Here is a 17,648-nt window from a genome sequence, read left to right on the forward strand (position 1 = left end):
GCTGCATGGTTCCTAACTGAGACACAGAGAAGAACAAGCCAATTATATCATCTTTCCTGAATCTGAAGAATGTCTTTGGACATGTGGTGCAAGACATGATTTTCAGAGCACCTCAGCGTTAAACGAGTCCTGGAGTAACTTGTCAGTTGGATTCAGTTGCTTTATGCTAATCACAAATATATCCTGTGCTCCATGACTGAATTAAACAGGGACAGCAGAATCACACAATAAGAGGAGGAGGTCAAAAACAGTATCTTTTAAATGCATTTTCCTGGTTCATATGACAATATCAAGAAAGAATAGTTTACTATGCTTCTGAAATTATATAGCTGAAGCATTACCATATTCCAAAATAAAACCATATATACTTACTCATTTCCAGCTTGAAACCGAGTGCTGAGTTTCGTGAGAGAAAGCAATGCATATTGCTTGGTAACTATTGTATTCTGAGTTGACCATAATAACCTTTGATATACTGCAATGACTTCATCTTCTGTCACCTATGGAAGGTAAAGAATGAAACGAGACTATAGAAGAAAAGGAATAACATGAACAGTTACACAGTACCTAAAAGAAATTACAGTATTATGTTCCAGCAGTTGACAGACACACAATTTAACTAATACTACACTGACTGGCACGAGCAAATGCACCACTCAATTTATTTTCCTCTGAAAGTGGAGATTTATTTTAAACTGTCACCAATTTTGAGAGACTTCAATATTACTTCATGAACTAATGTATTTTCGAAGTTTTGGAAGCCTGAAAGTGAAAATAAAAACAAAATACCTTTTGCTTTAATGTCATCTTCCAAACTCTCACGCATGCTCCTGATTAATGTTGCAATCCTGTCTCGTGGAATCTGTTCCTATTGTCCTTTAAGAGCCTTCCACATGTCCTGCAGGGTCTTTAGGTCTCTGATGGAACTTTCTTCCCAGTTCAATCCAATTATTTAAGATCTGGACCACAAGCAGGCCATACCATTACATTAATCCCAACTCTGTTCTAGTAATGTTCACCTATCAGGCAACATTGGCATCATCACCGATGAATGGAGCAAAAGGTACAACATGTACTATGAAGACCAGCTCTGCCATTCCCGTCAAACTTACAAGCTTATTCCACCCCACATTATCGTCAAATTTTCCTGAAAAGCAGTCAGGGGTGAAAATCTTTCAAAAGTCCTCCTCCATACTCTAATCAGTGAATATTTAACTCCACTGTTGTACTGTCCAGTCATATTGTTCTGTCATACAGTGAGTGAAATCAAGCAATTCAATGTTGTAGAAGTTCACTGCTCATAGCAGGACTCCTCAAAGAAAGACCAGAATTTTTTAATCTTCTTTAAATAGTTCTCTAGCTGATGCTCACCCCTTGGACTTTCTGGAGTCTATTTCGAATATTAACGATGGTATTGCAGATGACAGAGAATTTGTTGCCTTAGGAATTGATCATCCCTAGCTGACATGGCTGTTCTTGAGCCTGATCCTGGTCTCCTAGAATAATGTCCAGTTTCCCTGTACCTCGTACCGTTCCGCATATTGTGGAAGCTATAGGTCACAACACTCATTTAGCATAATGCAAGATGACTGCTTGTGCTGCATCCTCAGGGTTTTTTCTTTTTTCAAAAAAACCTATTTGTTTTGGCCATCAACTTAGAAAGATCTTTGCCCCTACTTGCACGATATGTTAGGAAGCAGCGTGTATTTGCAAAATGCGGAAGTGTAAAGTGTTGAATGTGAGGAAAAGAACGTTAAGGATGACACAAACAACTAGTCCCCAGGCCAGGGACATTAATAATTTACAATTAAAAACCCCTGACCCGGCCGGGAATCGAACCCGGGGCTGCCTGGTGACAGGCGGAAGCGTTTCCCCCTACACCATGGGGCCGGACTCCTCAGGACTTAATGGCATTCTCTGTCTTGTGAACCGACTTCAAAACTAACGAACATGCTTAAAAATCCATTCCACTGGAAAAAAAAATGCCAATAAGTGGGTGAAGAGTAGAACTGTGTGGAGGAAATGCACACATTTCATTTTACAACATCCTGAAGAAACACTTCCATGGTTACGTGAGAGATAAGATAACGAAAAGCACTGAGTCACTAACCACCTTTAATGCATTACTGATGAACAGAAACACAGCAGAACAGTAAGTGTTAACAGTGCATTTAATGGACATTTACACATAATTTCTTCAAAACTGACTTTGTATTGCATTTCCTTTATCAATCAGTACATAGTGCCGGCCTCAAAGTGTAGGGATAGCATTCCTGATTCTTACGTGGAAACCCCGAGTTTGATTTCCAGCCAGGTCAGGGATTTTACCTGCACTTGAGAGTTGGTTCAAGGTCCATGCAGCCTATGTGATTGCAATTAAGGATCTATCTGACTGTGAGATAGAGGCCCTCGTCTTGGGAGCCAAGAATAAAGGCCAAGAGTATTCATCATGTTGACCACACGACACCTTGTAATCTACAGGCCTTCCAGCTAAGCAACAGTCACTTGGTAGGCCATGCCCCTTTGGGGCTGTAGTGCCATAGGGTTTGGTTTGTATGTACATAGTTTTACATAAAGATAGTGCTCTTAGCATTTGGTTACATAAAAAATTAAGTCGAAACACGATGTGCTAAGAAATGTGTAAACTTAACAGCCAAGCCCACAACTAATATAAAATTTATAAATATAAAATATATTCTTTTATATTACCTTTGCCCCCACACAATATTTTACAAAGGAAAGGATTTATTGCATCGTCCTATTCAATACATATCCATCCATACATATCCATCTTTAGATGGAGTAATTCTAATCACATGTTTCGGCTAATTTTTGAGCCATCTTCAGTGAAAATGTAAAAAACTACACAATTAATGTTGAAAGAAAGTTATTCATAGAACTATGGGGAATAATGTATAAAAACAGGTGCAGCATGATGAAGTTAATACAATGTGAAGTAGTAACAAGGTTGAGAACTTGTAAAGTGAAAACCGTCAATGCGGGCTGATTTTAATATCTTGTAACTCCACACAATAATCATACACTCTTTTTAAAAGGAACCAAATGGTTACACACTCAGTTACATCATCAATTTAGCTAATTATTTAAGTTTTAAGACTGTGTAAACATTTGGATTTATATACAAATAAATTAGCAAGAGTAAGAAGCATTTCTAGATGAATCTTGTAAAGAAATACGTAATGGCAAAGAAATTAACTGTAGTAGCATAGGTAAATTATGTCTCACAAACTGCTAATATACTGGACAATATTGATGTAATGATTTTGTAATTTCAGAATGAATAGTCAATAGAAGATCTGACTGATCACTAATCACAAATCTGAGAGGCAAGAGGGTTGAAAACACCCATTAATTGACTAGTATCTAGCTCATAGGGCCAATTTGGATGCAACAAAGAGAGAAGGTTTGTTAAACAGTGATTCCCCTGAGCAAAGAGTGGGGATACAGTCTTTAAAACCCCAGAGTGAAAAGCATCCTTTGTCTTGTGTGCTGCTGAATTGTTAAAGGTGTGTGTATCGTCGTCCGAGCCAGAACCGCAAACAATAGGTCTTTGTGAGTGGAACAGTTGTACTTCAAAGTTGTTAGGCCAAACACTACAGTACAGAAGTTAGCATAGAGAGAGTTAAGGAATTAAACTTGTGCTGTTTATGATCAGTGCAAACAGTAATGGCTATAAATAACATGGGGGCTGAAATGAAAGTCAATGTCAGATTACAAAGTCATTCTATTTAGCATTAATTACTATCGGCTAGAAGTGGATGAACTGAATCCTTTCGGGCATGTGTGAGTATACATAAGGCTTACTGATTGTTTGTTGAAGGGAAAGCCCTCTATTTCAAGTAACAGTAACATTCGGACGAGATGAGAGTAAAGCAGTCATGGAGTGGTAAATATTAACTGAACTACGGCTTCCTGCCACAGAGGTGCAGCTTCCAGAACCTCAAGCAGAAGGCCACGAGAGTATGCTGATTGTCATCAGAAAGGAACCCAGGATCTTCTCTGGCACAAGCACAAGTGCTGTGGAGTACTAAGATCTCCCATGGTGGTCTATATGGCGTGATGATCATCACGAGAAGGAGACCAGATTAGTTCTAAGAAGAAGAAGAATAATAAAAACTCTGTATTGGTCATGAGATGTAGAGTAGCTCAAGGCCATAGTGGGAACGGGAGTGTTGATGGACCCCTACAGTGTGAAGGAAAAAAAAAAGGGCCGTGTTTTATGTAGTAGCAATAGAAGCTGAATGTAACAGTCATGTTAGCAAGTTGGACGGTACAAAAGTTCATTATAGGCAAAGCAGGGAAACAGTGTGCAACGTGTTTAATTATTTGAAACAGGAAAAGAGTGAATGAAGACCCTGATTATTTAATTCAACAGCCTATGACACAGGCTACAGATATTTCAATGAGCAGCATTAAAATAATTTTAAGGGAAAGAGACGATGATGCTTGTTGTTTAAAGGGGTGTACCAACTAGGTTATCGGCCACTAATGGTACGCAATGAGACAAAATGTAATGACAATTTAAAAGTCCAAAATTCAACCACTGACCAGAATTCAAAACATGATTAGGGCTCGGATGTTTAGGAAAAGTCATATATTTTTCTTTGTCTCTATTTTCTTGTCTGATTGGATTTCAGTGCAAATCAGGTGATTATCGTCACAAATAAGTGATTTTCATTTGTCATATAAATGCATATTTTGGCTATTTCCATAAGGTCACATTTTTAGCTATTTTTGTAGAAACATCATATTTCAGTCATATTTCGGCGGTTTGACGACAGCTGTAGGTGTGCAAAATCATCTTCAACTTACCAAATGTGAACTAGTATTCACAAAACTGCTCCTCGGTATCACGCTGTTGATACAAGTGGAATACCCTTTGTATACAATAAAGGTCATAGACCTTGCCCTAACAAACCCACTGTACTCGGCAACCCGGTTTTCCAGAGACAGAAATAATCCGGAAAATCCCGCCCCAGCAGTGAACTAACTACTTCTGGTAATTGCTCACTTGTCTTTGTTCAGATATTAGAACCACAACCTCCTTTCACTTACACAAGCATCAGTTTACAGTAAATCGTATCCCAGCACACATTCCAGTATGCCTAAGAAAAGGCCTTCCACTAGTGTTACGTTACGAAGCTTTGTTAAGGAATTTGGAGAAGAATATTTCAGTACAGACGGTTTAGTCCTATTTTTCAAGTTGTGTGAAGTGAAAGCCATGGCTGAATAACGCTTTAGTGTGCAACAGCATAGTAACACGGCAAAACACAGCAGCAATGTCAAACGACAACAAGTCGATAAGAAGAGGTAGCAATTGATATTCAATAACGCTGTTACATCTTCAGCGATGGACAAATGTTTGGATTTTTCAAAGGAACTTTGTGAGATGATGGTGTCTCCAAACAATTCTCTAAACAAGGTGAACAATATTCATTTCAAGAATTTCCTGGAGAAATACTGTACACTAAAAAAAATCAGTTGCTACAGAATCAACACTGCGAATCACGTTGCTATGAAGATAGGCCTACTCTAAATCGAATACGAGAGAGTGTAGCAGACAATAAGATTTGGATATCTATTGATGAGACGACAGACACTGCAGGCAGATATATAGGGAATGTAATTATTGGAACATTCCGTGCTGATCGCCTTGGGGATATCTTTCTACTAACCTCAGAAGTTTTAGAGAGAGCAAATCATTCAACGATTGCAATTCTTTTTGATAATGCAATAAAAATTTTGTGGATGAAATTAAGTGGAAAAACATTCTTCTCTTTGTTACTGATGCTGCTCCGTACATGGTGAAAGTTGATGAAGGCCTCAAGCTATTTTATCCAAGAATGATTCACGTCACTTGTCTTGCACATGCTCTGCATAAGGTGGCAGAAGATATTCATAGAAATTTCCCTGAAATCGATAAATTAATTAATGTAACGTCAAATTTCTGTTTTGAAAGCACCACTGCGGGTTGCGACTTTCAAGGAGTTAGCTCCTTCGACACCACTCCCTCCACAGCCAGTTCTGACTAGGTGGGGGACGTGGCTCGATGCTTCTGCGTATTATTGCTAAAACTAAGGTGAAGCCTCTTCTATCAAGATTGTTTTCCAACAGTTTGTCAAAGTCTGGCATATATTAAGTCGAACTTTGGAATTATACCGAGTGCAATTACTCGTTTAGAATCTGCTGGCTCAGAAACTCATGCAAGTATTGACATTGTGAGAAGTGTTGAACTTTCAGTACAACAATCACATGGAATAGTTGGCGACAGTGTAAAATGGAAACTTCAAAATGTGCTGAATCGAAATGGTTTACACCATGTGTGTAAGATAAATGATGCTCTTAGAGGAGAAGGTACCAGTACACGTCAAGATGAGTGCATACTCGATAACAGTGATTTGACATTATTTAAATATGCACCAATAACGTTTTTTGACGTAGAAAGGAGTTTCTCTTCTTACAAGAATGTGTCAGTGATAATTGGAGGTCATTCGCGCCTGATGCTTTGAAGATGAATCTTGTCATACACTTCAATTTCACTCGCAGAGAAGAATGAAAGATGTATGCGAGTTTGCATTATAGGCTCTGACGCCCTACCATAACGTATTGAAAGACATCTAATTAATTCGTTTCTTGGTGCTCAATTTAAACTTTAACACATTTGAATAATGTTAATGAAATCTGGGCTTAAACGTTCCAAAATTTTTATTTTAATAGATTGATTTCTAGTTTTCTCGTATTTCAAACAATCAATGCAGGGTGCAAACATTTCTTGACTTTTAAAATGTTCTGTGATTTCTCGTATTTCAAACCACACATACAGAATGCAAACATGTTTTGATTTTTAAAATGTTGTGTGATCTGATAATCTAAGCGAACTTCGTGCTCTATAGGTATGTATTCACAAAAGTTTGATAAGTGAATCAAGGATAATAGACTGTGAATAATTGCTGCACATGTATATTCAGAAAACTAATATTAAAGTAAGAAGAAAGAATTCAGTTAACAAATATGTATCAGAGGAATTGCCGTTTCAATTTATAATTTATTTTAAAATGGCCATATTTTGATTAATCATTTTTGGGTCATTTTTAGTAATTTTTACATCATATTTCGTCACTTTAGAGGTCATATTTTGTCATTTTTGAGGTCATATTTGCTTGCTTATTTTGGCTATTGTTAGGTCTTAAACATCCGAGCCCTAGTGATGATAAATGAAAGGATGAATATCAAATGACAATAATCAGCAGATCCAACTCACAATACTGGAAGTTAAAAATAATTCCAAAATCAATGCACCGACTAGAATTCAAGAAGACGACGACGAACAACAATTATGAACTTAAAAACAATTGGTGGATCAGACCCACAATGCGCCACCTTCCCAGAAACTATCCTAAAACAACAGTATATACTGACCATAGGGCTGCTTCCAAAGCACAATCCTGAATCAATGATGGTTGTTGACTAAAGGGGTCCGACCGGGAGAGTTGGCTGTGCGGTTAGGGGCGCGCAGCTGTGAGCTTATATCCGGGAGATAGTGGGTTCGAATTCCACTGTCGGCAGCCCTGAATATGGTTTTCCGTGGTTTCCCATTTTCACACTAGGCAAATGTACCATGTAGGCTGTACCATAATTAAGGCCATGGCCACTTCCTTCCAACTCCTAGGCCTTTCCTATCCCATCATCGCCATAAGACCTATCTGTGTCAGTGCGACGTAAAGCCAACAGCAAAAAAGTTCCACAGTACAGTTCAATGGGCCCTCATAATGGTACTTAACGAAGTAGAACCATCTCATGTAGTGGTACTAATCACAAGTAACATAGACTCACGGGTTCCACACATTGTGGTACTACTCACAGGTAATGCAGACCTATCGTGTTTCTCACATAAAAGGAAAGAGAGAAGTGTCTCCAAGAGGAAAAGCCATTTAGTACTCCCAATAAAAAAGACTAAGAGAACTAAAACAGACTTGGATGATTTAGACAGATGTGTAATTTTCAGGGCAGTTAATGGAAACCACAGAATAGATGGAGAAAGGCCTATATCGAGATAACTATGACGTGCTCAGAAGTCCAAAATTAATTTTTCTGGCAGTAAATGGTCTTTCATGGAAGATCCACCTTGATTTAGGTATCAGATGGTGAAAAACTGTGAATAACCAGAAAGTACTGATTGACGGATCTTCGATCTTCGACATACACGAAATGCAATCGAAAAGGGCTATCTTGTGTAGGTGAGAAAACACACACGCACAATAGTTTAATCGATTAGTCACATACTCATACATCATAATGCCAACAATCAGTATGGACAGTTCTTTGTTCTCTAAATTATTTATTGTACTGCAGGAGCCCATCAGAACCTTTGGTCCTCTGGTTTAAGAAAAAATGTTTAAAGCATATAACATCGTTGACACAGCCACAAAAACAGGAAAAATGGGAAAAAACAGCACTGAAAATATGGTTTAGAGAATCTTTTTTTCTGTTCTCTGAAGACAACTGTGCCCTGTTCTTTGATTCGTGCTCCACAAACTGTGATACAACTTGTCTTGAAGATATCCCTCCATGCAAAACAACAGAACTGCTGCAGATTCCTCCAGGTATCATAGACATAATTCAACTATTAAGTAAATTCTTCTTCTGGCAGTGGAAATCTTTCTAACACTGATTAACAGAAATCCTAACTTCTCGTAATGATGTTGAAGTTGAGGTTCTCTGCAGACACACAATCCTTAAACTGCATTTTTCATACATTTTCAGTTATCATCTCCACGATTTCGGGATATGATAAAAAATTCATGGTTTGCAATGAATTACACAAGAGAGAAACCTCCCAAATTCGCAGTGCCCACTAAATATTGTTTAGAGAAGAAGAAACTTCAGGGCAACAATGAATTTCTAATTCATTGTGCATGGTGTACAAAAAAATTGTGTTATGATCATGCAATTTATACAAGTCATTTCTGCTACACTTTTGCGAGCGACTGACACAGCTTTAGAGTGAGTCGAGAGACTGCATGCATGTACGGGCCCGCCACACCACAACTCCGAGCTGGCTCAGGGATGTCCAGTTGCGCCACCCATCATGCTTGTGTACCAGGATTCGAGGTACGATTTCTGAGCTTTGCAGTTAAATCTGGAGGCCCATTCTCTGCACGCATTCCTCTTACAACACAAAACAAATTCAGGATAGGTTTCGACCTGTCTTACCGGCTACTTTTCTCGTAAGGGCTAGCGTGTTATCATTGTTCATGCAGGTGGGGAAGAGGGATTTGTCCCAAATGCTCTTCTGTTATTTAAATCTGGCAGAAAAAAAGGAGATTATCATGACTGTATGAAATTTATCAATTATGAGAAGTGGCAAAAAACTAAATTAACACAAAACCTTCCCCTTAGACCCATTTTGGTGACTGATGATGCTCCTTGCCACAATGTTCAAATTAATTCCACACCAAATTCCTCTTCCAAAAAAAAAAAACCAGATATGATTGACTGGATTAGGACCGATGTAATGCCTTATGACCGCGAAATGTACAAACCAGACCTATATTCTCAGATTGCTCCCAGGAATCCTGATTTAAACATAAAACTGATGATGTTCTTGTTGAACATGACCACTCTGTTCTAATACTGTTCTAATATCACCTGGATTTAAATCCCACAGAGTTAATTTGGAGTTCAGTAAAAGAATATACAGCAAAAATAAGTGTGGACCTTACTTTGTACACATCTATACGACTAGTGGTTAAGAAATTTTCATCCATAACAACTGAAGAATAGTCTTCAAGATGCTGACGAATTTAACAGAGGAGATAGGGCTCAAGAACTGCACATTGATTCCGAGAGTGACCAGCTGGTAATTAAATTGGGTGACAACAGTGCAGGACCGGAACTATGGCAGGGCAGGGGGAGCACGTGCCCCGGGCGGCAGATTTCAGGGGGCGGCAAAATTTGAAAAGTATATTAAAAAAAAAATAGTAAGTTATTTAATTTTTGCAAAATAATAATACCACAATTAATACTGTTTAATTTTATTTAACTTTGTTGCACAATTCATCAACTTTATTACACTGAGACTGTATACCAAGTTATTTTCTTCATTATAAGACACGACACAAGAATTAACGTAATTCTGGGTCTCTAGTGAGTCTTATATGTTATGCCTACTACTGATATGAATAATTAGTAGCCTGAGCGCTAGGCAGAGGGGTCGGGCTCGAAAACAGTCTGTCCTTCACGCGATGCGCGAGCATCTCGTCTATCTCACCCCCTTTCTGCTTCCAATAAACAGTAAACTAAACAGACACCTGCAGTCATTGTTGTCGTTATCGAGGGCTACACATGTAGCCTGTGTACACTGTTGTCAGCGTGTGTTGATACGAACAGACAGCTGTTTTATTTTATTTCCATTTAGTACTTAGTTATTAGTGTTCAGAGTGTTGATTAGTTATTCGTGTTACCGTTTATCAGCGTTTGGAAAACGGAATTGTTCAGTACAATTTGAGCTGCGCTTTTATCAGGTTCCAAATTATGGATGTCAGAAAACGACTCAGTGGAGCCGAATATAGAAAACTTGCCAAATAAGAAAGGAAGAAAGAAAGCGATGTGCTGTCACAAACACCAAAATTACAAGCATTTCTTTAAAAACCTAATGTTAATGAAGATGAAGGCTCAAAAGAAAAATCAGGTAAGTAAATATTAATTTTTATTTCAATAATTAAATTATAGCACATTAGGGAAGGATGAATTAATTGTGCCTTATCGGAGTTTACGACAATTTTTTAATACTTCATTTTGTAATATATCATATTACTGATTGAATTTTAATCCCGGCTTTTAATATTTTAGATGACGTTGAAGCTGGAAAGGAAGGTACGCAACATGTTGAACTTTGCAAGAAAGTCAGTCCTACTGGTGAAGCGAATGAAGATGAATTATTATCTCGTCCAGACCCTACAACTGGTCTTCAAGGAACGTCCAAGTTTTCCTTTGATTTTAGGGATCCTGGTTTATGGCCACAAAGTTTTTCAGATTCTGAAAGGTGTTACATAACAAAAATGAGCTTTGAAAATCTGATCGAGCCAAATTTAAGTAATAGCAGCAGAGAAGGACATAACTTAACCAAAGATTGGTTTTATAAAGTTCTCAAAAATGGAGGAAAAGTAAAGAGATCATGGTTAGGTTATAGTGAAAGTAAGAAAGCTCTATATTGTGTTAAAATCAAGTGCTTTCATTAGCTAAAGAAAAAGGACTTACTAAATGGAGAAAACTCTGAAAAATTGCCCGAACATGAAAATTCATCCAACCACAAACTTTGCTTTTGTTCGTGGAAAGCTTTAGAATCTTGTTTAGGAAAGGGAGGTATTGATGCAGAACTCCAAAACCAGATCCATCAAGAAGAGTCTCACTGGAAGGCGGTATTGCGCTGCATTATTGATGCTATTCTATTCCTAGCAAAGCAAGGGAGTCCATTCCGAGGAACTAAAGAAGACTGATTTCAGCGACCCATCCAGTGGAAAGTTCTCGAACACAGTAGAACATATATCGCATTACAATGTCCCTCTTCTACAACATATTGAGCGGCATAAGATAGGGCAAATCTCGTATTTCTCACATAAAATACAAGTTCCTAGAAATTACTGCCAATAACATAAGGCAAAAGATAATACAAGACATTTTGGATGCGAAATATTATTCCTTAATATTTGATTGCACTCCGAATATCAGCCACAGTGAGCAAATGACTCAAGTAGTTCATTACGTCAAAACAAATACAACTGCAAATAATCAGCTTCATTTTCCGTATCAAAATCTAATCAATGAGATTTACAATATTAAAATTCTTCCACCGTTTTGATAGGCAAATAAAAAAGTACCAAAACGGTGGAAGAATTTTAATATTGTAAATCTCAGTAAAACAAATACATCCGAGGTAGAAGAAAGTTTTATTGATTCTTTCCCAGTTAGTGACAAAACAGGTGAAGGTCTCAGCCAAGACATCCTAAAGAAATTAGACGAAGATAGACTAAACTTAGAGAACTGTAGAGGCCAATCCTACAACAATGGGACAAATATGGCCGGGAAGTGTAAAGAAGTTCAGTCCAGACTACTTCAGGAGAACGAGCTAGCATATTTTGTCCCATGTGCTGCTCACTCCTTCAATTTAGTTGGTGCTAATGCAGCCAGTGATACTATTGACGCTCAGAATATTTTCGGAACTTTGAACAGTATGTATTCTTTCTTTGCGGCTTCAACTTCACGCTGGGAAGTTCTCCGAAAATATGTGCCACTGACAATGAAACCTGAAAGCAATACAAGATGGTCTGCAAGATTAGATGCGGTCGAACCTGTGTATAAATAGTATGGTAAAGTTGTGCAGGCTCTAGGGGATCTTAAAAACCATGATCTCTCAACACATCAAACTAAGAGTGAGGCCATTCCCCTTTTAAAAATATTCGGAAACTGGAATTCATCGTTTTCATACGTTTTTGGCATGCTTTGTCCAAAATGATCAATAATGTCAATGAGATTTTGCAAAGAAAAGATGTAACAGTAGATTTGGCTGCCCAGAAACTTCAAGGTCTTTTAAAGCTCTTGAAGTCTTGCAGAGAGTTTGCTCCATCTGAGGCCAGTACTGAGGGTAAATCCTTAGCAAGCACGAGTGATCTACCATCTGAGTTCTCAGAAAAAAGAAAAATGCCTGATGAGCTGTGTGGCGATGAAGCTCCGACAAGTACTGAGAATGTGTACCAACAGGTATGTTAGAGGTTACTGACCAGATGATTTCAGAACTCAGTGACAGGTTTAAGGCTTTGGACAACATAAACAGCAAGTTCAGATTTTTGAATGGAGTTCGAATTAAAGAAATGCAAGCAAAAGATCTTAAAATGAAAGCAGAAGAATTGGCAAATATCTACACTGCTGATCTCAACATTGAGAATTTAAATTTGAAATAGAAAGTTTCAAGCACCATACTTTATCAGTTGACGAAAATTTAAACGAACCACATCAAGAGAAATGTTAAGTCTTATTTATAAAAATAAACTAGAGGAAGGCTACCCTAACATTACTACTGCACTGAGAATGTTTCTCACGTTGCCAGTTACAGTGCCATCTGGAGAACGAAGTTTTAGCAAACTCAAAATCATCAAAAACTACATGAAAAGAACAATGGGACAGGAGAAACTGTCTAATCTAAGGTTAATATCAACTGAACACAAACGAGCATCCCTTATCAGCTTTGAAGGCATCATCATTACAGAAAGCTCGAAGAATTCAATTTTGAGGTACAATACATAAGAAATTTTTGCGTAGTTTCAATTGAGTTACACTACGAACAAATTATTTGTATTAGTCATGTATAAGTGTATTAATATAAGTGTTTTTCAATACAAGTGTAATGTATGTATTCATACGTATAAGTGTATTAATGTAAGTGTTTTTCATAAATAAAACTTCTTAACAGTATACATATGGTGTGTAATTTCAACGGCCATATCTAAAAAATAGCTTACGAAGGTATTATCTTTCAGAGGTAGGGGAAGGGGGAGGGAGGGGAATCGGGGGATGGGGGGGCGGCAAACAGATCCCCCCCCCCCTGAAAAATCTGCTAGTTCCGGCCCTGCAACAGTGACGGCAATACAAACAATTAAGATGATGATGATGGAAATAAGAGTGGTGATCGGATGAGTGGCACTGAGGTTCTGTAGACCCGAAAATAAATCCTGTCACTGGCAAGTATGATTATTTCTAAAATGCATGTTCTTTTGACCCATGTAGAACAGTACAAAAATTGTTTACTGTTGCTTCATTTCAGTAGCTAGGGACATCGTAGGTCAACAGCTGGTGATAATAATAATAATAATAATAATAATAATAATAATAATAATAATAATAATAATAATAAAGCTTTTAAAATACCACAAACTGCTCTTATGTTTTTTTTTGTTGAGATTCAGGGGTACCGGAGTTTTGTTTACCACATCTGATGACCTTTAGACTATGAGACTGAACTGGCATCAAACCCACCACCTCGTCGAGCTCTGAAAGCCAACATTTTACAGTCTGAGCCATCCACCCTGACGAACCTAACACAAAAACACAGGTATTCTCTCGCTAGATTTATTCAGCATTTCAACAGAGTTGTGTTGGATGTTACTCTGCTATTATTTTCATAGTTGCAAGCAATACCAGCTGTGGCATGTGCATTACATTAGAGAAATTGCACATTGACTTCCCCATACTTACATTACATGTCACGGTTTCCGTGTCTTATAAGGATCTTATCTTCAAGGAGCGTTAGTTGTTCTTCCCCTCATTAGCCTCTCCAGTGTATCATCACTGTCGAGCTGAAGGCAAGCAGGCAGCCAGGAAGGCAAGTACACACCTTCCCCTATGTGTGTCTGTTCGTGCTAGATCTCATGTCCTGTACATAAATTGCAAATATTAAGTAGTAACGCTGCATCACAGCGACTTATTTTGTTTTTTAGCTGGAGTGAGGCCGGGGTCATGCATGTATCTTTATAGTTTGTGTGGATTGCCAATAGGGGTATTAGTTAGCTAATGATGTGTAAGTAGTAGTAATTGCAAGTGTTTTAGTTGTCTTTATGCTGTATGTATTTAACTGACTAGTTAACGTGATCATCATTGCAGGTGGAAACTCATGACCCCCTCTGGAGTCAAATCAGGAGAAGGGGAAAATATGGAAGCATCCAGTAAATTTAGTTAATGGATGCCTTTGTTTTTTTTTTTTTTTTTTTTTTTTTTTTTTTTTTTTTTTTTTTTTTTTTTTAAATACTGCATAGGATTTCAGTTACTAGCAGATGATGTGGGCACTTTCATTGAGCCGATTTTCATGTCAAAGGGGACAAGACTTTTACATATAAGCCACTGGGTCCTCGCTGTGTTTAGGTATAGCTAATGGTCTTCTTAAATATGCCAGAAGGCCGTGTGGATTTATTGACACTGTCCAGGAATAAGTGGGGGAAGTACTGAGGTGGTGAATTAAGTTAGGAATGAACTCGATGGATGAAGCTGTACGCATAAACCGGCTTTGGTGGTGGGGTCATACAAGGTGAATGCAGGAGGATAGGTTACCCAGGAGAATAATGGACTCTGTTATGGAGGGTAAGAGAACTAGAGGGAGACTCCTCTTACTAATGAGGCTGGGTGGGTGAATTATATACTGTATTTCAAGTGTACATATGAACACTGAATTTAAAATATCATTTATCTAAAATATTGTTTGTTATGTGAATGTACTATATCCAAACACTCCCCTGGTTGAAAAATTTAAAAATGCAAGGAAATGCAGTGCTAATTGATACTACTATACCTCATATTTAAATTTCTCTTAATCATTATATGGAGTAACTTACTGCCGTAAGTAAGACCAACAACTCTCTTATTCATCCAAATATTTTGACCCTATAGCTACCTTTATTGCAATATTACCACCAATCCAGACCCCAGGAAAATATAATTGGAGACCGTGGCCTTGACTATAAATTATTTTATTCACGCAGGGTGAAATTGTAGTTTATGACAAGGCCTAAAATTCAAGTGTCAAATATCTATGTTATTAGTGGTCCTGTCAATAAATAATACTTAACAAAAGTTATTGAGAATAAAATTTCCTATCATTTACCAGGAGTATGCACAAGTCTTTTCCGGTTTCACTGAGAGATGGTGCAAGTGAACAGTACGCAGAGTATGAATTTGACACATACGTCAGTTTGTTCATTTGACATCCTACCAACACACAAGTTGGGTTCGCCAAACACTAGTGTCTGTGTTGTATCGTTAAGTGATCATGTTGATATTTGTGCCTGAAAAAGAACATTCGTGCCACGTATTGCTTTTCTTACGTAACCAAAAGGAAAAGGGTGTGGAAAGTCATCGTTTGCTGGTAAAAACATATGGTGAACATGCTCCATTGATTAGAACATGAGAGACGTGGTTTTGACAATTTAAAGATGGCCATTTCAACGTGAAAGACTGTGCGCGCACTGGTAGACCACAAAAGTGCGAAGACTAGCAATTGCAGGGATTACTGGATGATGACCCAACACAAACTCAACAGCAATTGCCACAAGTATTAAATGTGTCACAAGAAACAATCGGCAGACGTTTACGAGCAATGGGGAAGATCAGTAAACTCGGTAAATGGGTCAGACACGATTTGAATGAACGGCAAATGGAAAATCGCAAAAAGTCACTTGTGAAACGCTGCTTCAACGCCAAGAAAGAAAATCATTTCTGTACCGAATTGTGACAGGTGACGAAAAATTATTTTGAAAACCTGAAGCAGAGAAAATCGTGGCTGTTACATGGCGAAGCCAGTCCTTCAACACCAAGGCGAAATCGCTTCGGCAAGAAGACCACGCTTTGTGTCTGGTGGGACCACAGTGGTATTGCGTATTATGAACTCTTGAAGCCTGGCGAAACCATTAATGCAGAATGCTATCGCCAACGAATGATTAATTTCAATCACGCACTGATCGAAAGACGACTGGAATGGGCTTGAAGACATGGCAAAGTGATTTTGTTACAGGAAAATATGCCGTCTCACACAACAAAACCAGTGAAAGACACCTTGAAATCGCTTGTATGGGACATCTTTCCACACCCGCCGTACTCCCCGACCTGGCGCCATCTGACTATCACCTCTTCGGATCAATGGGGCACGTGCTCGCAAATCAGCACTTCAGCAATTTCGAGGAAATTGAAAATGGCTCGACGAATGGTCTGCCGCAATAGACAAGCAGCTTTTCTGTCATGGTATTCATAACTTACCTGAAAGAAGGGTGAAGTGTGTAGAAGCCGATGAACAATATTTTGAACAAACAAAAAATTAATTTCCCTTGAAAATTTCATCTTTTCATTACCACAAAAACCAACAAGAACTTATGCATACACCTGGTATGTCTTATACAGTTTTAGTGTAACAGCTATTATATCAGAGATATTCATGAATTTAGACTTGTGTTGCTTAGTCCATATCAATGCTCAGCATCGCTATCATGGAAGTATTGATCAATAGTGTTAATTGGTGACATTTGTGGTTTCTGTTGTGACTGTCTTAAGGTGAAAGAAACACATGGCCAACAGCCCATATAAACAAGGAAAACTGTGAAGATAACAATCAAAATGAGAAAAAAATCATGAAGGAATGATTGCTTCAAGAATAAGATAAGAGGGAGTCGTGAATTTACACTGGATAACGTAATATCACAGAGTCGGAAGAAAACTAAATGTGAAGGCCTACAATATCAAAAACCTACAAAAATTATCAACAAATAAGATTACATTCATTACTGTTTGTTGTTATGTGGTTTGTCTCTTCTGCTTCCACTCATCTCTGATAAATGGTAGCATGCTATTTCTCTGGTTCATACATACTCAGATAACTATTGGTAAGTGACAAACTTGTTCATCATAGTATTCCAGCTATTCGATCTCTGCTATGAGATGCCGGTAAGAATGTGCACACTTAATCAGAAATGGCAGAGCAGTGTTCACCGCTGTGTGCACTTGATTCATTCCAGCTCTGGTACCTGGCATTAATGGAATGCCAGTGTAGTATTGCTTGTGAAAAGTGAGAAACTGTGCAGTGTTTCATTTCA

General features: G+C 38.1%; 1 protein-coding gene across 12 annotated transcripts in view; it reads right to left on the minus strand.

Moving 5' to 3' along the window:
• The window catches only part of AP-1gamma (adaptor protein complex 1, gamma subunit), a 792,649-nt gene that overhangs the window by 241,865 nt on the left and 533,136 nt on the right, over positions 1 to 17,648 (minus strand). For all 12 annotated transcript variants that reach the window (XM_067141824.2, XM_067141823.2, XM_067141830.2 and 9 more), the window contains one exon: positions 373 to 500. In XM_067141824.2, the coding sequence (XP_066997925.1) occupies positions 373 to 500 (128 nt within the window). The remainder of the gene's footprint in view (positions 1 to 372; positions 501 to 17,648) is intronic.

The sequence above is a fragment of the Anabrus simplex genome, chromosome 2 (assembly GCF_040414725.1).
Source record: "Anabrus simplex isolate iqAnaSimp1 chromosome 2, ASM4041472v1, whole genome shotgun sequence".
Taxonomy (NCBI): domain Eukaryota; kingdom Metazoa; phylum Arthropoda; class Insecta; order Orthoptera; family Tettigoniidae; genus Anabrus; species Anabrus simplex.